The sequence below is a fragment of the Phasianus colchicus genome, chromosome Z (assembly GCF_987193195.1).
Source record: "Phasianus colchicus chromosome Z, bPhaCol1.hap1.1, whole genome shotgun sequence".
In the NCBI taxonomy this organism is placed as follows: domain Eukaryota; kingdom Metazoa; phylum Chordata; class Aves; order Galliformes; family Phasianidae; genus Phasianus; species Phasianus colchicus.
The window spans coordinates 3,643,312-3,664,111 of NC_143476.1; the positions used below are offsets into that span (position 1 = coordinate 3,643,312).

The 20,800-nt window shown below is 48.5% G+C and overlaps 1 protein-coding gene and 1 long non-coding RNA gene across 2 annotated transcripts in view; both read right to left on the reverse strand.

Moving 5' to 3' along the window:
• LOC149912251 (maestro heat-like repeat-containing protein family member 2B) overlaps window positions 1-19,898 on the reverse strand; it is a 36,203-nt gene extending 16,305 nt beyond the window's left edge. The window contains exons 1-14 of the mRNA XM_090130730.1: window positions 19,854-19,898; window positions 19,511-19,670; window positions 19,343-19,383; window positions 19,025-19,166; window positions 18,582-18,634; window positions 17,767-17,823; window positions 17,473-17,595; window positions 16,435-16,542; window positions 15,714-15,806; window positions 15,235-15,330; window positions 14,938-15,061; window positions 14,634-14,737; window positions 14,088-14,174; window positions 13,608-13,762 (exon numbers count right to left, since the gene is read on the reverse strand). Of these exons, the coding sequence (XP_089986856.1) occupies window positions 13,608-13,762; window positions 14,088-14,174; window positions 14,634-14,737; window positions 14,938-15,061; window positions 15,235-15,330; window positions 15,714-15,806; window positions 16,435-16,542; window positions 17,473-17,595; window positions 17,767-17,823; window positions 18,582-18,634; window positions 19,025-19,166; window positions 19,343-19,383; window positions 19,511-19,670; window positions 19,854-19,862 (1,352 nt within the window). The 5' untranslated portion in view covers window positions 19,863-19,898. The remainder of the gene's footprint in view (window positions 1-13,607; window positions 13,763-14,087; window positions 14,175-14,633; window positions 14,738-14,937; window positions 15,062-15,234; window positions 15,331-15,713; window positions 15,807-16,434; window positions 16,543-17,472; window positions 17,596-17,766; window positions 17,824-18,581; window positions 18,635-19,024; window positions 19,167-19,342; window positions 19,384-19,510; window positions 19,671-19,853) is intronic.
• Window positions 19,899-20,171: 273 nt separating this feature from the next.
• Window positions 20,172-20,800, reverse strand: LOC149912252 (uncharacterized). The gene is made up of 3 exons (XR_016461444.1): window positions 20,714-20,800; window positions 20,555-20,628; window positions 20,172-20,224 (listed from the first exon to the last, which is right to left on the reverse strand). It is a non-coding gene; the product is annotated as an uncharacterized LOC149912252 (long non-coding RNA).

Consider the following 20,800-nt stretch of genomic DNA (forward strand, 5'->3'; position numbering starts at 1 on the left):
GCTGGAGATGGAATACCACACGTGCTTCAGAGTTTACACACTGCATAGTGCTACAGGCAAAGAGGCATAAAGGAGGAAATAAGCAGAGCAAATGTGGAAGTTTCATGTGAGATTATCTTCTCCTCTTTTACCAGACCACCACTAGATTAATTCTGATGTCTTTTGCTGACAGGTTTACAAATTATCTCATTAGTTCCTGTGAGTGTACATTCTTCCACTCAGTGAACAAATAAGCAAAGACAAAAGCAAAACCAAAAATCACAGCAGGCTGGAATTCCTACACTAAGTACAGGTCAGGCAACACAGCTATATGATAAAAGGAATTCACACAACAAATCTGATCCAAACCAAAAACATCTTGGTGAAGGCTTTTAGTTAGAGGTATCTGGTTCAGCTTCTTATTGAAGTAATATATTGATCAGCATTATTGTCACATTTTCCTGGACCCCATAGGCATTCTGCATTGCCACTAATTGCTACTGAAATATTTCCTATTTTTCTGTAATTTTCTATGTTTCTCTAATTTTCTTTCAGAATTATGTTCCTACTAAAAAATCCAGCTTTATACAAGCACTGTTGTTAAGTACTATATATTAAAAATATAGGTACATAATATATTTAAAATTTAAAACAAAGGGTATAATTATACCCTTTTTCAAAGTGATAAAATTAACCCTTTTCATTTATAGGAATATTTGAATACTGTCTATTTACTGACTACTTACAAATCATCTTATTTCTAGATGAGCAAAACTATTTTTGGAACGTGATGTTGCATGTGTCCTTTTTAAAAGCTAGAATCTATGCAACACTTCATAAAGTCTTACAGGTCTTACAGTCCATGCTTGCAGTATTGAGTTTTGAGGCATATGGCTTTTAAAGCTCATCTCCTTAATGTCGTTTGTGTGCCAAGTTTACAGCTTGGCTTCCAGACTGGGATTCTCTTCTTTGTTCTAACAACTGTGAATGCCTAAAGCCCTAGCAATGTGTCTGGAGAATTTGTTTTCAATAGCACAGTCAGCTGCTCATATGGAAATTAGTGAGCTACTTTGACACTTGTGAAATACACGGATCACTTCTTAGAGCTTAAACATGGCTTTTCTTTTTTTTTTTTTTGAGGAATTGAAGTTGAATAAGATCAAGTGGGATAAAGATTAAAAAAGACTGTGGACAGCTTAGAAAGTAGGTGGAAGGGAAATTTTCAGGACTCTACTAACAGTGCACAAATCACATAGGAATGACAGAGAACAGAGGCTCATGGAACGGAGGCTGAATAAATTACAGAAAATATCAGATATTATAACTGAAGTAAGATGCCTGTAGGTGGAAATTCCACACCTAAGTAGGTAAGCAGAGCATGAAAGCCATGCAACTGCCTGCCTCTCTTTATCCAGGTGATGCCAGTGACTATGGAGAGCAAGTGACCATGGGATGCTGCTACCTCACAGTAATCTGATTGGAAAGGGGCTTCAGGAAGTCTCTGTCCCACCGTAGGACAAGCTTTGGGGTCAGACCAAGTTGCTCAGGGCTTTGTTCATTTGAGTATCTAAAGCCATCATAGCCTCTCAAACTATGTGAAACACAGTGATTTCACTGCAAAGGAAAGCGTGCAGCATGCTTCACAGCTGGAAGGATCACATTTCCTTCCTCAGTGGGTGAAGCATTCAGAATTAGATGTGGTGCCAAGGACAGCATCCGGATAGGGAGAGCTGGGTGAGGAGTCTTACAAAACACATGCAGTGCTGCTTGTAATGATGCTGAGTTTGGTCTGTGGTACAGCTCAAAGTGGTGGCTGCAAAACATATGAGGCGAATTAATGGGGAATTTAAGCAAGAATTCTCAACTCAGAAATGGATAATTCCAGACAGCTGATGAAAGAGGGTTTCATACACACAGTTCACCTCATCTCGTGCTTAATGGTTGGGCTTTGATGTTAGTGTATTTTTCCTCCTTTGCCTAACAATTATTTATATTAATGCTGAGATGATACTGCAGTTGTGTTTCTGAATCTTCCAACCAAATCCTTGTTTAATGTCATAGGCAGTGTTTCAGCCAGGTTTTCTCAAGAGAGTAGCTCTATTTCATGAAACAGTTAATTTTAGATTTGCTTGGTGACCTAAAAGTCCTCAACTGGATTTCAAGCTTGTAAACACAGTGGGAAGAAAATGATCCCTGAGAAATGAGAACGGAGTCAAGCTGGGGATAAATACTCTAAATAGTGATCTCAGCCACAAATCCTGTTTCAGGAGCAGAGAGAATGCAGGCAAGGTGGTGATCCAGACTGACAAGACATGAAACTGCAGTACTGGTTTATTAAGTCTAGCACAAGCATGTTAATCAAAGTCAGTGAAAGAAAAAAGGAGTTGCTGGACTGAAGTGATAAAATCAGAGACAAAATCTGATTTGCTAAAACAATCTGCAAGAGGCAAAATTTCATTGTAGGGAGCACGGTCACAAAAAGGTAGAGAGTGCTGTGCTCACTTACACTGAAGCAAAAAGCTGTGTAACAGTGAGGGAGAAAATCAGTATCATATAGGAATAAACAAAAAGAGTATGTGCCAGCAGTAAGTCCTTTCATTCTGTTTGAACTCTAGGAAGCTGTGGGGACTGCACTGGGATCTGAATGCTAACTGCATTGCAACTCTTCTCAGGTTAAAGGTAAGGATCACCCCCAGACTGTCTGATTTTCCATTGCATTCACATCAGTGCATATAAAAGCAGTTAAGCAAGATAAGAACTATGCCTGAATCATAGAAACATATAATCGTTAAAAGGTTGGAAAAGACCACTAAGATCATCTGGTCCAACCATTCCCCTACCACCAGTTAAACTATTCTTCTATATTCTGTTTTAGGAGAGCCTCAGTCAATGTCTTGCTAGTTCATACTTGCCTTCTGCAACGCTTTTTGAACAAACAGTTTAGTAATACATTCTGATGGGGGGACATAGCTGTGGTCTTTGGCACTATGTCTGACATTTTCCTTAACTTGCTAGCAGTACCTTACTCCCCTCCCGTATACTTACTCTACCAAGCTTTCTCCCTGCTCTGATCCAAAGGATCACTGCATTTTCTGTTGTATGTGGCCCAAATCTTGGTCTTCAGCACAAGAAATATTTCTGTGTAGATGTTCACTGTTCCACTTGGTCTTTTCCATGGAAAGGATGACTAGGTTCAAGTGAAAACAGATTGTTGTAAAGTTTTTTTCTATGCCATATTTTGGCCCATGGAAAGGATGGAATAATGCTGCTCCACTGCCACACTTGTGCTGCTTTTGAGTTGTGTCAGGGAAGATATGCTGCCACAGTGAGACCCGGTGTGAAGGGCTCTTGCCAGTGCAGTGGCTGTTTCCTGAATGCAGTCCCTGTAAAGATGGGAAACAGATCTGACTGTGAATTCTTGTTCTACTATTTTGTAACTGCTGGAACTTTTATTATTTGATGCAGACGCTCTTACTAAAACCTCTGTCAGTTGCCATCCCTAGGGAAGTGGTGATACTTGGCTGAGAGTAGAAAAGGGAAACCTCAGTTAGAGAAAGCGAGAAGCCTGTGTGTTCAAATCACGTCGGGGTCACCATATGAAGCCGGAAGCCCGCTTCAGCTTCATACAGGTGTTCGCAATCGTTAGGGACTTCTCGGTCTGTCCATCTACCTCGGTGCACACCAATGTGGTGGGTGGTAAAATGGCGTTTATTAACTCGTGACAACAGTTTATATAGCCTTGTACACCTTCGTCTACGCCCCTCTTATCATACGTAAGCACTTACATCACTACTTCTTATCTAGTTACTACTAGCAACTACTCGAAAGTTCTATGCTCACTGTCTACAGGCAGGGAGCAGGGGGAGCACCCACCATAGATTTTCCTGCTGGAACCAGCAGGGAAAGGCTTCATGCACTTCTCCTTCTGCTCCCTCTTTGCTGAGTGGGAGGCAGAACACTTCTCCCCAGACATCTCCTGGTGCCTTCTGACATGTCCTGTGCGGCACCTCTGAAGCACACAGCAGTCCCTGCAGATGAGAGAGCTGTCCTTCCATGCTTTCCTGGGGACGTTCGAGCAGATTGCATTCTTCAGGGTGGTTACTTTTTGTCCTAATTACCAAGAACAGCTTTATAAGGTTACTCAAACAGTGGTCTATCCAGAGGAAGTTGTGTAGCTTGTGACCTGATGGCACTGTGACTGACTCAAATGGGTTTTGAACGTTCAGATCTGGTATTATTGGCTTTTGTTGTCCAATGCAGTTTCTTTTCAACATGGGCATAGTGTTGAAATATTTCTTCAGTACACTGCATCTTTAACATCACACAGGCAAACAAGAGCCTCACAGCTCCTCCCTTCAAATTTGTGACAATTATTTAAATACCACAAGAAACATCACAAGAAGGATTGTATTTTTCTTTTTCTTTTTTTTTTTTTTTTTAATATATATATTTTTTCTCTATTTACAGCCTTTAAATTTATGGCTATGGTGGGTTGACTCCAAGTGGCAGCTAAGTCCCCACTCAGTTTCTCACTCCTTACCTGCAGTACTTGGGAGAAAAAATTGGAAGAGCAAGAGTAAGAACAGGTTATGGTTCAAGACAAAGACAGTGTCTGTATCCCCAGCTTTTATGGTTGAGCATGACGTCATATGATATGGAATTTTGTTCAGCTGGAGTCAGCTGTCCCTCCCAGCTTCTTTTGCAGCCACAGCATCCTCACTGGCAGGGCAGTATGGGAAGCTGAAAGTCCATGACTTGGTGTATGCACTGCTCAGCAGCAATCAAAACACTGCTGTGCTATCAACATTATTTTCATCCCAAATTCAGAACACAGAACCACCCCAACTGCTATAATAACTCTGTGCTACCTGAGACCAGGACACCTCCCAACCCCTTCCCTTCTCTCCAGCCTACTTTCAGTGGGGCCAGAAAGGGAAAAAAAGACAAGGCCTATATACCGTGCAAGCGCTGCTCAGCAAAAGCTGGAACACCAGTTTGTTATCACCACTCTCTTGGCCACCAATCTAAAGTAAAGCCCCAAAGGAGCTATTACGAACTCCAGCCTAGGTGGACTCAGTTCAGTCTCTGCCCCTTTTTCCATGCCATTTACATCATGGTCAGTAATGCCCCACTATCTAATGCCTCTTTGTCAGCCACACCTCTCAACCTCACCTTCAGCACATCTACCCATTCCCTGTGTAACATCTGTAAAATGTACAGCAAATATCCACCAGGTTCATTCAGCTCTGCCTGTCCATGCCCACCCCTGGGCCTTCCCTTGCCCAAGCCCAGGCCCCCACACCATCCTGGGGCTGTGGTCCCTTTCCCAGCAAGACAACAGCAGGCTGGGCTTCGGCCCTTCACAGCCCTGCCAGGTCAGCCCTTTGCCCAGCTGAGCCCACCTGTGGCCCAAACCCACCCCAGCTTGTGGGCCTGTCCCCCCCCAAGGAGACTCCACACCCAAGGTCTGCACCACTGTCCCTGACCGCCTTCCTGTGCTTGGGAACATAGGATGGGATCAGGTTGCCAGGGCCTGCCCTGAACTGCCCATGGGGACCCCCAGCACTCTTGTCTTACAGGGTGCCCCTGGCCCATCTTCCCATGCTGTGTCACTGAGTGGCAGAGAACTCTTCCATCCTTTTAAAAAAATTGTTGTTGTTTTCAGCTTTTGTTTGTTTCTTACTTTCTGCATCCAAGCTGTGTTTCTTGCCCAAGCGTGAACCTTAGAGATGAATCTTTCAAAACAACAGAAAATAAAACCATACTTCACAGCAAAGTTGTGTTTACACTTGTGAATGTGTTGACAAAAAGGCCAACTTTCAAGAAAGAAAGAAATTCAAGGGAACACAAGAGGCACAGGAATAGTCTGTAGACAGAAATATGGCCTGCCCTTACGTATGAATGGGAAAATACTTCTTCTAATGTAATATGTAAATAATTGTAGATGATGACCCCTAAGAAATATCTTACGAACAGTTGCTTTTTCCAACACCTTCTATTTGGTTTGGTTCAGGTTGTTGTTTTTCATTCAGTTTTTGTGTCTCCTGGGCTGGATCTTATTGCCTTCTCTGGGCTGAACAGTTGAAACCTATCATTAAAATATTCCTTCTGCTAGATCTTTGAGAGCGAGCACTCAACCTCTGCAAATCCCCATTAGTTCTACATTTTAAGTTGCTGTGGAAGTTTGTTCTGCCGTGTCACATGCACAGTGTGCAAAGTGCAGTGTGAAGGGTCAGGCTGTGCCAGGTGGAATTCCCAGTCCGAACTGAACGTTGCTCAGTTTTCCCACTGCCCAGAAGCATTTTGAGAAATGACCTTTCAGTCATGCCTTTAAGCAGGAATCTTCAGACTGTCCGACTTGATCCACCAGCCCTCACAACATGGGTATATGAAAGTTGGGGCCAGGACTTTATTCCAGACTACAGGATATTTTAGTACTGCTCATCAAAGCCCCTGGTTACTCTTACCAGTGTAGTGCACTCCATGTTCTTAGAGAACATACTTCTAAACAACTTAGCTGGCCTTTCAGCATGTTCTGCTTCTCACCTGAGTTAACCATTAAAGAAGGCTGAACAAAGGACATTATTTTCCTACTGATGGCAAACAAATCCAAAGAGAATGATACAGTAGAGTTGACAAAGCAGCATGAAATAGAAAGAAGGAGAGCTGATGACTCAAAACCAGCAAATACTCCAAATGTCAAAGCCAGCATAATTTGAAAACTGTGATGAAATCATAGGAGTATGTTTAGCAAAAAACACTGTGATTACCTCTTTCTTGACAGTCTGCTGCTTCATGGATACTTGATGGATATTATGTGCATTCATAGCAGTACATAGTTTGAGCAAATGAGTTTCAGAGTACAAAGCTAAATGTTTTCATAATTCAGTATTTTAGGATGAACATAGTGCAGATGAGACCTAGAAAATCAGTTCTCTGGAAACATAGTCCATTTCTTTTGTTACATTTTGGCTTATTGAAGGATACAGGTAAGATTGCATGTTCCAGTTGTCACTGGAGCACGCATTTTACATAAAACGTCTATTTAAGTTTAAAAAATATTTTACTTTTTTTTTTCAGTATTGAAAAGATATTATGCTGTTTTGTGGATTCTGGGCTATCATTTATTCACACTTTTATGTACCTCTGACTGCAATTCCTGCATATATTAATTCTCTCTTTAGCAGCTTCATCTGAAAGAAAAAAAAATGCAGCACAAGAGTTGTCCTATCTGCAGATTTTGCAAGGAGCAAAACTTGTAGAGCAAATTCTGAAAAACATTTCAATACAGTTTTCCTTGAGCGACATCTAATACTGCTAAAAGCTGTGTTTTGTTCCCATTTCTAGATTATTTACAGTATGAGGGAACCATCAGCTGCACTTCCTATCTCTTGTAATTTTTGCTCCTTGATTGAAGTTGCTGTTACATGGCTTCTCCTGGAAGCTGTTGGCACTGTCTGTGGTCTCTACCAGCATCATGATTTGGAAGGTACGACATTTCTGGCTCAATGGAAAGAAAGTACATGTAGTAGATGTAGAAAGTCATGCTTCCATGTTCTGACAGCACTTGGTTACAGGATGGCAGCCCTTTGGCACTGTGCAGCTGGGTGTGATTTAGAAAGAAGTTTGCCGAGGCATCTCCAGACAGTGTGGGAAATTCAGTTCACCAAGGGCTTAGAAATGAAGGATGTATATTCCTGTGCCCTTTTTCTGTTGCTGTGCTTTTTCTTGGCAGTGTGAAAGTAGGAAACAGTAACGGAAGGAACAGAAACCTGCAGATGATGTTCTTGCAAACAAAGTACGCTCATGTTACTCTTGAGATTTTCTCCTTGCAGATCGCTGAGTAGAATTCAGGTGCTTATGCATGAATGGCTAGAACTATTTTAGATGCCTTGGGACACCTGAAACATTCAGAAGCCTGCAAACATGCCATGATCCTACAGAAGATCTGTATCCTTGTGGAGAGAAAGTTACAGGCCAAGAGAAAAGCTGGGGAGGCTTAATTGGTGTTAGATGTCCTGTGCTTATTTGAAAGATTCCTGTCTACACTGCATCTCAGGTGAGTGTCCTGTGTCTGAAAGGAGAGGGCAAAGAGTAGAGAAGGGAGGTTCACATGGATGTGTTGGTAGAAATGTTCTGTAGATTGTAGGTAAGTTGGCTCTTATCTTCACCATCACTGTTAGTAAGAAAACTATTTTGCATTGTATAGCACTGTATGAGTGTGCCTTTCAGTGCATGGATTGTTCTTACCGTGTTTGCTCTGAGAACTTGCCCCTTGCTCTACAGCACTGGTGACGTGAAAGAGGGGAAGGTTGAGCTCATCACAGCACCAGTACTTTTTGTGAGAGCACTTATATAGTGTATGTTAGCCTCCAGAACTGCTGGATGTTCTTTCCCCAGGTCAGGAGGTACTGCTTAAAATGGAGATTGCTTATGTTACCTGAAAGCAAGTAAACTGTGTTACAAACACTGATGAAATGATTTAATCTTCTTCATTCATACAAATACAATTAAGCCACTTTTCTCCACTCTTCCCTCTAATCCTCACATTGACACAGAGTCAGTGGGACAGTTGTTATTCTGGGGTTTGCTATCTGGTAGAACAAAAAAATAAAGGACTTATTCATTACAGAATGGTTTATGGTCAGTGAAGCTCTGACTACCTGTTCTCTTTAGCTGTACTGTATTCTCATGTCAGGAATGAGAAAATACAAACTTGTCCATTTCATCTCTCTTTTGGGAACAAAAAAAGTTGTAGCAATTTTTGTTTGGACACGTGCTAATTTTTCTTCCTGCCCTAGGACAGAATGGTTTGGAAATGGCTTTAACAGAGTGCTTTGGAAACTGTTCCCAGCTAATGAAAGCTATTAAGCAGCCAGATCTAGCTGAAGGAGGATGGCTTTGGTAACCTGTGTAGAGCAACATGCTGGTTTTGCTTTGCAGTATAATTAGCCTCTGGATGAGGCACCCTGCTTTTATTTTAAAAGTAAAATATACGTGTGGTTTATGAAAACCAAGCATCTGCCACAGAGACACTAAAATATGTACCCTAAAATATCTTCTGCTAATACACTGCTAAGTACATTAAACAAATTAACAACGATCCAAACGGACATTTTAACACTGAAATTATGGTTACCTGTCACTTAACTCATGTATCTTCCCGTTAACTATACTTCTGATATACAAAAATATATCTTCCATGTTTCTGAATCATCTTTTCGTCTACTGACCACAAGACTTGCTTCACTCCCAGAATGAGCAGATCTCATACATTTTTCCTCTTAATTGTATAGGATTGATTCCTCTTTATCATTGCTCAGTGATGTCTACCCTAGAAAAACAGAAGACCAGTCTGTCACCTGTCAGATGCTGGCAGAATAAGAGACGCTGATTGATGGAACGATGACTTGAATCTCCCCACATATGCCGAAACTGCCTTAAATATTCTTTTGGCTGTGGTATTTACAGGAAAAAATGCTGGAATATGCCAATAAAGGAAATGAATATGAAGGGCAGACTGACTTTTCTGCTGGTGGTTTTCGCTACACAAAAACTTAACTCCCAGGCGGTGACACCTTGTACTAATGAGAAGCACCGTTATCCAGGGTCTTTCCTAACAGCACAGGAAGCTTACTTGAAGTTTCAGCTTTCTCTCCCCTACTAATTGAAACTAGAAAACACAACTAATGCATTTGATAATTAAATTGCCAAGTTACTTCATGGGAAACCGCTCACACCACTTCAGCTTGTGTTCAAATCAGCAACCGGCTGGAGAAACGTGGTGTCTTTTCATCATTCTGTTGTCAAAGGGCAAGCTTGGAAAACAAACTGAAACATGCATGCTGGCTTTCTGTCACCGAATAGGCGGTAGCAAAAAGTGAATGCTGACACGGGCTTAAAGATTGGAGATCCTGAAAGTGAGGGAGGCAAGTTTTCCTAAGATTTCATTAGAACTCTCCAATAAGGTAAGGCAAGGCTGCACTTACAGGCACTGAAATTGTTGAAAACAGAAATAATTTCTGTTGAGAGTCAGAGTTGTAGTTCATGGGAGGAACTACTCTTAAAATCACCTCGTCTGAATGCAGTTTGATAGCTGGATAAGTTAATGGTGTGAATTAAGTTTCTGTCTGTACATTCCCTTTTATTTATTTGTTGATTTGTTTAGTTTGCTTTTCAGGGAGGAAGAGGCAGTAGGACAAGACCAGCTGTTTTAACATCAGGCTGTGAAAAACAGCCACCAAATAATGCAATAAATTATTCCTCTTGTCCAGTGAGCAGCACTATGGAACCACCTTCAGTGAGAAAATAGAGATTTGTAAATACAGAACATTTCACCAGGATTGTATTAAGAAATCTTTGAAAATAATTTGTTTCAACTTCATTTAGAATAAAAAATGTGTGCATTTCTTATGCTGCATGTTGGTGGTAAACTTGAGACACACACAAAATGAACATACTTCTACATGTATAATAAGCCATGGTGCAAATGAGAAATCTTTTTTAAAAGAAATAGGTTGTTTTTCACTGAGGGCATTCTGAGTCTTCATGCTGGAAAGCTATGGCTCTCATTTCAGTACGATTTTAATTGCAAAGTCTCTTTCAGCAGAAAAACAATGAACTGCTGGACAGGTAGATGAAGGTACGTGATTAATGGAGTTGTTACCTGGAAAGGGAAATATTCGGCACCATTAGAAGTCTAGCCTGTTTCTGTTTGCATATTTGGCAGCCTTAAAAAAAGACATTAACCAGTACTGCTGTGTCAGTGGGGTTATGTCATATTGTGTGGGGACACCAGTGGTTCTTCCCTATATGATATTCTAAGGTTAAAAAGGAGAGAGAGAGAGAAAAAAAATGAAAATAAAAAGAAATCAAAATCAAAACCAAGTTGTTCATTGTTGCTGTTGTAGTGTTTCTTTTAGTGCATAAATTAAAACATAGTTTTATGATGCTTTAAGACATGCGACCTTTGTCTGTGAATAAAATGTATCAGAGAATCATAGAATCACAGGATAGCCTGGGTTGAAAGGAACAATGATCACACAGTTTCAACGCCCCTGCTGTGTGCAGGGCACCAAGCACTCAACCAGGCTGCCCAGAGCCACATCCAGCCTGGCCTCGAATACCTCCAGGGATGGGCATCCACAGCCTCCTTACTCTTCTCCAGTGTGAGAAATGCTATTGCTGGGCTACCTTTGAGTTTGTTCTGTGTCCTCACGATGTTCTAGTGAGGCCAAACATCTGCCAACCTGTCTAATTGAGCGTGGCTGACAGCTGCTTTTGCTTCTGGAAGTCTGTAAACCCACTGAATCTAACTAGGAGCACAGCGTAGTTGTGAGAGATGTGTGAACTTGCAGCCTAATTCCACCCTTAGCTGTGCAGCCCATCTGCCACTGCTGAGAGTGGCTTCTGTTACTGTTGGTTCACCTTTCATGCTGTTGCCAAAATAATGCAAATTATTGTGTGAATATTTCCAGATTTGCTGCCAAGATAAGCAGAGCTAGCAGATAAATACCTCTTTGGCATCTGAGCTGCCAAGAGACATTGCTGAGCTTTGAACGAGCGTCAGCCACTCAGTGAGGAACCACCCACAGCTCCAACATGGACCAGATGCTCTCAGTGGTACTCATGTCTGACTGCACAACTGAGGAGCCTCCAAATTTAAGGCGTCTGCAGCAACTACATTTGAGTGTCTAAATGTAAGTGTCTGAATCTAGAGCTGAGCTACACAGCTTCTGGTCTGAAAGACTGTTAAAATTAAAGCCTGCCACCAAGCACTATCTGCCAACATATTATGACACATTTTGTCATAGATGCTAGGGATGTGAGGAATTTAAGGGGGAAAAAGAGACGTGTAGACGTGTCCTAGTTTCATGAGAGACACATGCACTTAGACTGCTGAGGTAAACTTTTACAGTTCATAACTGAAGTAGTTTTTCAATTCTGAAGGCCATTCAGACTTTCAGACCCTTCAGTAAGGGTGATGGAGCACTGGAGCAGGTTGCCCAGAGAGGCTGTGGGGTCTCCTTCTCTGGAGACATTACTCAAAACCTGCCTGGATGCGTTCCTGAGTGACCTAATCTAGGAGTTCTGCTAAGGCAGGGGATTGCACTCGATGAGCTTCCAGGTTCCTTCAGCTATAAATAGGAAGACTGCTAAAAAAATACCCTTTTCACATCTCAGCCAGGATTCTCGCATTTATTTATTCTTAATAAATGATACAATCTTCTCTCTTCTCTTCTCTTCTCTTCTCTTCTCTTCTCTTCTCTTCTCTTCTCTTCTCTTCTCTTCTCTTCTCTTCTCTTCTCTTCTCTTCTCTTCTCTTCTCTTCTCTTCTCTTCTCTTCTCTTCTCTTCTCTTCTCTTCTCTTCTCTTCTCTTCTCTTCTCTTCTCCTCTTCTTTCTCCTCTCTTCTCCTCTCTTCTCCTCTCTTCTCCTTTCCCCTCCTTCCCTTTTTCCTTCCCTTTTCCTTTCCCTTTCTCCTTCCATTTTCCCTTCCCTTTTTCTTCTACTCCTCTCATTTTTAATTTCTTTTTCATTCCCTTTTTCCTTCCCTCTCTGTTTCCTCCTCATCCCCTCTCCTTTCCCTTTTCCCTCCTCTCCCTTCTCCTCCCCTTCTCTCTTTTCATTTTCTTTCCTCCCCTCTCCTCCCCTCCCCTCCCCTCCCCTCCCCTCCCCTCTCTTCTCTTCCCCTCTCTTCCCCTCCCTTCTCTTCTCTTCTCTTCCCCTCTCTTCCCCTCCCTTCTCTTCTCTTCTCTTCTCTTCTCTTCTCTTCTCTTCTCTTCTCTTCTCTTCTCTTCTCTTCTCTTCTCTTCTCTTCTCTTCTCTTCTCTTCTCTTCTCTTCTCTTCTCTTCTCTTCTCTTCTCTTCTCTTCTCTTCTCTTCTCTTCTCTTCTCTTCTCTTCTCTTCTCTTCTCTTTTCTCTTCTCTCCTCCTTTCCCCTCCTTCCCTTTTTCCTTCCCTTTTTCCTCTCCTCTCCTCTCCTCTTCTCTTTTCTCTTCTCTCCTCCTTTCCCCTCCTTCTCTTTTTTCTTCCCTTTTTCCTTCCCTTTTTCCTTCCCATTTTTCTCTCCTCTCCTCTCCTCTCCTCTCCTCTCCTCTCCTCTCCTCTCCTCTCCTCTCCTCTCCTCTCCTCTCCTCTCCTCTCCTCTCCTCTCCTCTCCTCTCCTCTCCTCTCCTCTCCTCTCCTCTCCTCTCCTCTCCTCTCCTCTCCTCTCCTCTCCTCTCCTGTCCATTTTAAATTTCTCTTTTTCATTCCCTTTTTCTTCCCTCCCCTTTCCTCTCATTCCTCCTCATTCCCTCTCCTTTCCCTTTTCCCTCCTCTCCCTTCTACTCCCCTTCTCTCCTTCTTCTTTTCCTTTCTTTCTTTTTTCTCTTCTCTCCTTTTGTTTTCTCTTTTTCCTTTCGTTTCCTTTTCTTTTTCTTCCTTTTTCTTCTACTGGCTCCACCGTTGAAGGCAGAACTCTCTTATTCTCTTCCACGTCTCACTAGAAAATGGAGAGTCTCAAGTTGTGACTGAGTAATTTCCACCTCACACAGACTTTGAGAGGAAAAAAGAGAAGCTGCCTCCTCCCTGGATCCCTCTGGCAGAGGCAAGCTACAACTACAGCAAAGGCAGGAGTGCCAGTACCTGTCTGTGGGTCCAGGCGGCCGGGAGAAGTTGTTCATCACGGCCTCAGTGTGACAGCGGGTGAGGATGACCACCGCCTGGCACAGGAAGGGCACGAACGTGCTCTGCTGCGTAGATGACGCGCAGCTGCGCAGGATGTAGAGGATGGGTGGCACCTGGAAGAAGAAGGGGAGAAGGAATGACTTGCTGCATCCTGGACTCTGCAGGGCCTAACCATGGACATTCAGCGCGTGAGCAGTGCCCGCTCCCTTGACATGCTGCAACGCCTAAGCCTAAATTTCAAACCAGCCCCCCTGTCCAAGCCCTGGCTCTGCGCTCAGGCTGTGCTGCTTTAGTACCAGAGGCAGACGGCACAGGGCATGGTGCAACAGCCAGAAACAAACCAAGACACGTGGAAGAAAGAAAGTCTCTTACGTTCCAACAGATGTCCTTCCCGTGCATCTGCAGAAAGGTGGTCACCCACTTCCCAGCAGCACGCACGCGCACTCCTGTGGCTTTCCGGATGGTCTCCTTGGTGGCCATCATGAAGTCGACGGTGCGTTCGACGGGGAAGTTTCTGCACACGATCTGCAGAGAGATGAGAAGCAGGAGAGATCCCATCACTGCTCTGCGCAGCTCTTCAGAGCACAAAGCAGGCTGGAGGGCATTCTTAGCTCAGTGGCTTGCCAGCCATTCACAACGCTCCTGCTGTCCGTACCCTGCTATTTACACGGAAGGCGGCTGAGCCTTCGCTCAGCTTCTGCACCCATGGTGTCTGCTGACATGCAAAGCCTACCTCCCAGCAGCCACAGTCACACATGCACGCAAGTGCACACACACACACACACACACACACATCATGGAGTCAGCCCCTGGCACTGCGTGCCTGAAGGCCAGCCATAGCTCAGAGCCTCCTGCTGCTTGCTGAGAACAGCAGTCTCAGGGCGACAGCTCATTTTGGAAACGGTGTGAAAGGCTGGGAGCAGCACAGAGTCGTGCAGAAGCCTCCGCACAGAGATCCCACCACCCCTTTCTGGGTCCACTTACCATGGCCATTTTGGACGTGGTCTGGAGCTGAGAGACAGTGCTGCAGGCATGCAGTCCCTCAGACAGGCTCCCGATGTCTCTTGGCTCCCTGTTGGCTGCTTTGGCTGGAAAGAGCCCAGGGAGAAAAGGGAAGTCATGCTTCTGGAAATGGAACCGCTCTCCACAGGGGAGAGACAGAGGACAGGGTGGGGACGAGAAGAGAGCTGTGCACGGTGCCTCTCCCTCCTGTAAACAGGGCCCAGCCCCTGGGGTCTGGCAGTGCTACAGAGGAGGGCAGAGGGCTGGTGCAACCTGCTCTGCTCACCTTGGATTCGGAGAAGGGAGCTCAGACAGGAGACAGCCAACTGGCGGGATGCGGGCATGGGGTCGCACGTCAGAGGCGCCAGCAATCCCACCAGGGAGCCAAAGTGCTCGCAGGCATCTGCTCTCTGCAGGGGTGAGAGGCAGGAAGAAAGCTGTAGGCAGCCCCGGCTCTCCCTGGCTTCTCCGCCTGTGCCTTCCTCACGCCGTGGCACAGCATGCACAGCTGGGCGGAGCTCGCCTTCCAGCTCAGGGGCTCTGGGGAGGGAGCAGGGGGCATGCGGTGGGGCTCTTTACTCACTCGAAGCTCTTCGCAAACAGCCAGCAGCTGGGAGCAGGTCTGCAGGGCCCTCTTGCGCTCCCACACGTTCTCCGCTACCATGCATTTCTGCAGGACCTGGGGTAGAGCATCTGTCTCACTGAGGAGTCTTTGCTTTCCCTCCTGCCGCCCCTCTCCCTGTCCCTCCTTCCCCAGCACTTTCCCCCAAGGCTGCCCTGTGGTTCCACGTGGCCTCCAGCCTCACTGAGCACCGGCACTGCTGCCCCCGCTCTCTGCAGTCATCCTGCCTGCCAACCCGGGAGCTTTTCCTCGGCTGTGGCCTGCCAGGGGCTGGCTCCTGCCTTTCCCCTGCAGGGCCCATCGCTCTGCCCATTTCTGAGCTCGCAGTGAGCTGGCACGTCAGCAGGAGATTGCTCCCCTCTGATCACCCTCTCAGTCCCCAGATCTGCCCCCACTGCCCACAGGCACCATGCTTTCTCCCTTGCCCCACACATACTCACATGCACTATGTTCTGAAAGAAGCCGCCGCTGGGCTCTGTCTGGAGCAGAACCGCCATGAGCTGGCCCAGAGCTTTCAGGGACATTTGCTGAAGCTGAAAGCAGAAGAGGGCAGTGAGGTTTAGCATCACGGCTGCTGCCAGAGCATAGGCTGTGTGTGCTGAGGTCGGGTTTGACCGAGAGGTGGCCGGGAAAGTTACGGCAGGTTACCTGCAGGTACTGCGCTGCGTGCTGTGACTTCCTGATCTTCAGCATCATCTCTGCTGAAGGGTGCGTCACGATGTTCTTGCAGCACAGGACCAACATCTCCCGCATGTCCTTGCTTTCAAAACAGGGCTTCAGCTTGCTGACAGGAGGAAGAAAGGAAGAGAAATCAGAAAGGGCCTTTAGCAGTGCTCTCCAGACCGGTTCAGGCAACATCTGACTTTCTCCTAATCGACAGCTACCAAGCCAGTACCCCCAGCTCCTGCTGCTGAGCACTGTCTTCAGTTCAGCAGCGCCCACCTCCTCCCCGGCAGCAGTGAACCAGCTCCCTCTCTGAAGGGAAGGAGACCCCAACTCTCCCTTCTCTTCCCTGCCAGGGGACAGGAGCACCAGGGCCTTTCTTCCTGCCCAGAACCTCAGCTCTGCTGGGCACAACAGCCCAGTCTTCACTCCTGTAGATGCGGCTCCTCACCCCCTACCCCCTCCAGGCCTTCAGGAGCTACCCAAAATGGGGACCACCATCCTGCCTTGCAACCTCAGACCATACCTCAACTGCTCCAGGGCCAGGACCACCTTGAGGGGCACTGGGGAGACAGGGATGCCCGAATAATATTTCTTCATCAGGTCCTGCAAGTCCCAGAGAGACACTGTCAAGGTGGGCAGGGGGCACACGAGAGCTGTTCTACCCAGCCCCGAGACAGGCATAACTGCCACACACCAGCCCCAACTCCCATGTTTCCCATGGAAGCACTGCAGGATGCAGCAGCTCGACAGCTGGTGCACCTAGCCCGCTGCCCAGCTGCTGCCTCCAGCACCCAAAGTCCCCACCAGCTGGAGACGTGTGGCTGATGGAGACCTGTGTGCCCCCAGGGAAGTGGGCCGCGTGGCGCAGCCCAGAACTCTGCAGGCAGCCCTGCCTCTAGGCACTCACCATCAGGATCTCCAGAAGCTTTCCCTTCAAGGAGGGGTTAAAGGATGCAGAATCACCCACGACTGCTTGGAAGGCAGAGCTGAAGTCGGTGATGCTCTGCACCAGTGCGAGGTTGTTCTGCAGGTCCTGAGACCCAAGAGAGAAGAACATTCTTTGAACTGCGGGACGGGACAAGGGCTGCAAGGGGGACACTTGGGGACAACGCTAAGGGAAGGGCTTGGGTCTTCATCTGGGCACAAACCATTCCCCGGGGGACCTTTGGAAAGGGAAGGCCCCTCTCAGCATCCCCCCATGTGGAGGGGCTGCAGCTGGGCGCTCAGACACCCTGGCACGCTTTGAGCTCTCACCCGGCAGCTGCAGCTGTAGAGCATCAGGATGTTGCCCACGATGTCTCCCTCCAGGTGGGCGAGCAGCTGTTCCTTGGAGGCACGCAGTGCCAAGCTGCCGTGGGCGAGCACGAGAGCGCTGCGTGTGGCCTGAGCTCTCGTGCTGTCCAGCTCCATCTGTGTGGGAAGAAATGCCTTCAGACACTCGCTCAACGGCCCCCAGTGCCCCGCGATGCACCTGGGCTCCAGGGCAGAAAATAAGGCAGAAGAATGCCAAGATGGAAACCCGTAACGCTTTACCTTCTTGCGCCTGGAAATCCTCGCGTTGCGGCCTTTGCACAGCCTGGACGCAAACGTGGTGAGCGTGGCCAGGACTGCTTGGAAGTTACTCTCAGCCGCGTGGCTCAGAAGAGAGACCATTCCCTGCACAAAGGAACAAGGGGCAGTTGGCACAGGCCTGAATCTACAGATCCTCTCCTGAGGAAAAGGGCAGCAGGGAGGAGATGGAAAGGCGTGGAGCAGGGCCAGGAGAAGCCCTCTGCCCCAGGGACGGAGCGGGGATGCTCGCAGGAGCTGCAGGAGAGCAGGGCTCACCTGGGCCTCACATGGGTCCTCCGCGTTTGCTTCCTCCAGGTGCTGCAGCAGCTTCTCCTGGACGTGGAGGACTCCCTTACAGGCTCCCAGCACTGTGCCCAGAGCCTTGTACAGGAAAGACTGCAGGGGAAGGGAAGGAAGAAGCTGAGATGTGGCAGCAGCTTAACCTGTTGGGGGAGGGCCAGGTGGAAGGACCCACGCTCCCTGGGAGTCGCTGAGAGCAGCTGCAGGGCTGAGCTTTATCCATCCCTGGGCAGCTTGCAGGGAAAGGCCCTCTGGGGGCACAGACTGGGGAAGCAGCACCAGCATCCCGCGTGGGCAGAGCACCAGCCGCAGCCCCAGCCCCAGTTGGACACCTGCAGCTGCACCGCTGCGTGGAGCCGGGGGGAACTCACCTTTTCTGCAGAGCTGCTGGCAGAGCTGCTCAGCCACCGGCTCAGCTCACAGCTCAGGGCCTCGATCCAGGCCTCATCCCGTATGGTGTCCATTGACGCCCCGAGGAACTGTTGGAGAACAGGAGAAGACGATGTTCCCTCGCCCTTTGCCTCTTCCCTCACTCCCAATTGCTGCAGCCCTCTGGGGAGAGGTGTCTGGAAGAACGGTTTCTCTCCCAGCTCCCCCAGCATTCCCCCCATTAAAGCTGCCTGCCCCCCTTCTCCTAAGACCCCCCTTGGGCTTGGGACAGAGCGGAAGAGGCAGCGCCTCAAAGGCTCCTCAGCAGCACTGGAGAGGCTGTTCCTGTCCCATGGTGGCTCATATGGGAGCGGGGCTACTTGGGGCAGGCAAGCACTTCTCTGCACCCAGCAGTGCTGTACCTTCAGCAGACGGCGCTCCCACCCTGCAGCGTCCAGGAAGCTCTCATCTTTCCCTGCACAGCAACAGGAAGAAAAAGACCCTTACTTGGGATCAAGGCACAGAAGAAGAGCTGCTGCAAACCTGGCTTGGCCTGGGCACTTGACACTGCCAAGCTGGGACCCGCACCCCCTCCGCCATGACCTGTCCCTCCCCACAAACACTGTCCCCGCAGGAACACAGAACTAACTGAGGGGACGTGAAGGGCCCATCCGTGTCCTGGAAGGGGCAGATCCCTGGGGGGAAAGATCCCCGGGCCTCAGCGCTGTCTCCCTGGAATGGGAACAGCAGCAGAGCAAGCACTGGGCTGCAGGCAATGCTTCCCCTCTGCCACCCTGCAGAGAGAGCTGCATTTTCACTCCCGCCCTTCCCTGCCTCCGCCTCTCCCTCCCCACCAGCACTTTACCTTGGAGACACTGCAGCAGCAGGGGGATCTCAGCGGCCCACATGGCCCCCACAGCTCTGTGGAACCTGCTGTGGAGGTTTTGCATCAGCTGTAAGGCAGCGGCCTGGAGTTCGCTGCCTGCAACAGGGCTCCCTGCCACCACCTGAGCGAGAGCAAGGAGAAGCAGGGTCACTTCTGCAGCAAGAGCAGCGGCTTCCCCCCAGGATGGAAGCAGCGTGGCTCTGCCCTGGCGGGCAAGGAGCAGCCAACAGCTCTGCCCGTGGCCGTGCTGCTTCCTCCCGGGGGCTGGTGGCACTGGGCTCTGGAGCATCTACTCACCAGCAGGCGCGCCAGCAGTGTCTGGGGAGTCAGTCGTGGGCCTGTGAGGAGAAAAAAGTGCTGAGTCAGACTCCAAGACGCTCCGTGCCCAGCCACGCGCAGCTCCGCTGTCCCTTCTGGGTGGTAGCACAGGTCAGCAGAGCTCACTGGCGGAGCTTCTGCTCCTACCTTGAAACATGGAGCTGAGGAAATGGGGATCCAGCTCCTCTACTCGCCGTCCTGTCAGATCCTCTCTCTCGGCCAGGGCTCGGACACAGCGCGAGACCGGGATCAGCATGCCGGTGTGCTGGGCTGGCACCACGAACAGCAGCAGCCGTGGCCACAGGAGCTGTCGGGAACGAGGCAGTTGAGCGTGTCAGCATTCCTGCCTCCGCTCAGAGACGAAGAGGACTCTGCGAATTTCCCTGAGCCTTGCGTGCTTCAGAGCACGCTGGAGGAGAGACCTGGGGTGGTGGGATGAGGAACAGGTGGTGCGAAGGCGAGGAGCAGCAGCAGGGCAGATGTGACTTACTTTGGACATCCCTGTCGCAGAGACGTCCAGAGACCCCAGGATGTCCATGCACAGCTCCTGCAGAGCTCCTTCTTCCTGGGCTTCCCGGGCAGAAAGGTCTCCAGCTGCCTGCACAACAACGGTGTTGAAACCCGGTTACCTCAGTTCTCAGGAGCCTCTCAGGAGGCTCAGGTGCGGCCCCAGCGGTGCTTCTGTGCCACCCTCTGAGCAGCACAGGTCTTCCCAGAGAAGATGCTGCCCACTGTCCTTACCCTTCTTCCAGCGGTGCGGCTGAACTCAGTGAAGATGTGCCCCACCACATCCCAGGCTGAGCAGCTCCGGGTGTTTGAACTGAGCAGGTCCTTGATGAAATGCAGAACTGCCGTCCTCACCTGCCAGGGGTCAATTGAGGGTGTGATTTTTCAGGTCAGAAGGCAAAGGGAAGCCACCTGCTCATCGGGGCAGCCTTTGGGCACGAGCAGAGACAACAGGAGCAGAGGAGAAGCCTTGGCTCCTGAGGTGAGGGCCAGGCCGTAGCACCAGGCTGTGCACTTTCCAAGCACAGCACAGGGACCTGCCCGCTCCACTCTGCCTGCTCTCCCACAGGAGCCATCGCGACCGTGTGGTCAATGCCCCAGCACCTCTCTAGTCACCCCAGCCCTGCCCGTGTTGGCTGCAGCATCACCACCCCAAAAGAGCTTTCTGTTCCCAAAGCAGCTCACCCGGATCCTGAGGTCGCTGCACAGACACTGCACAGCCTCAACCACCTGGGGCAGCTTCTCCATCATCACGGGCTCTGCAAGAGATGCACAGAAGCATGAGCGGAGCCACAACCCCGATGGCAGAGGGGATCCCTGGAAGTCCCACCCTGTGCTACTGACCATCAGAGCGAGCCAGAGCACCGAGCAGACCCAGTGCTGCCACGCGTCCAGCCTCCCAGTCCTCGCCCAGCTGTGACTGCAGAAACA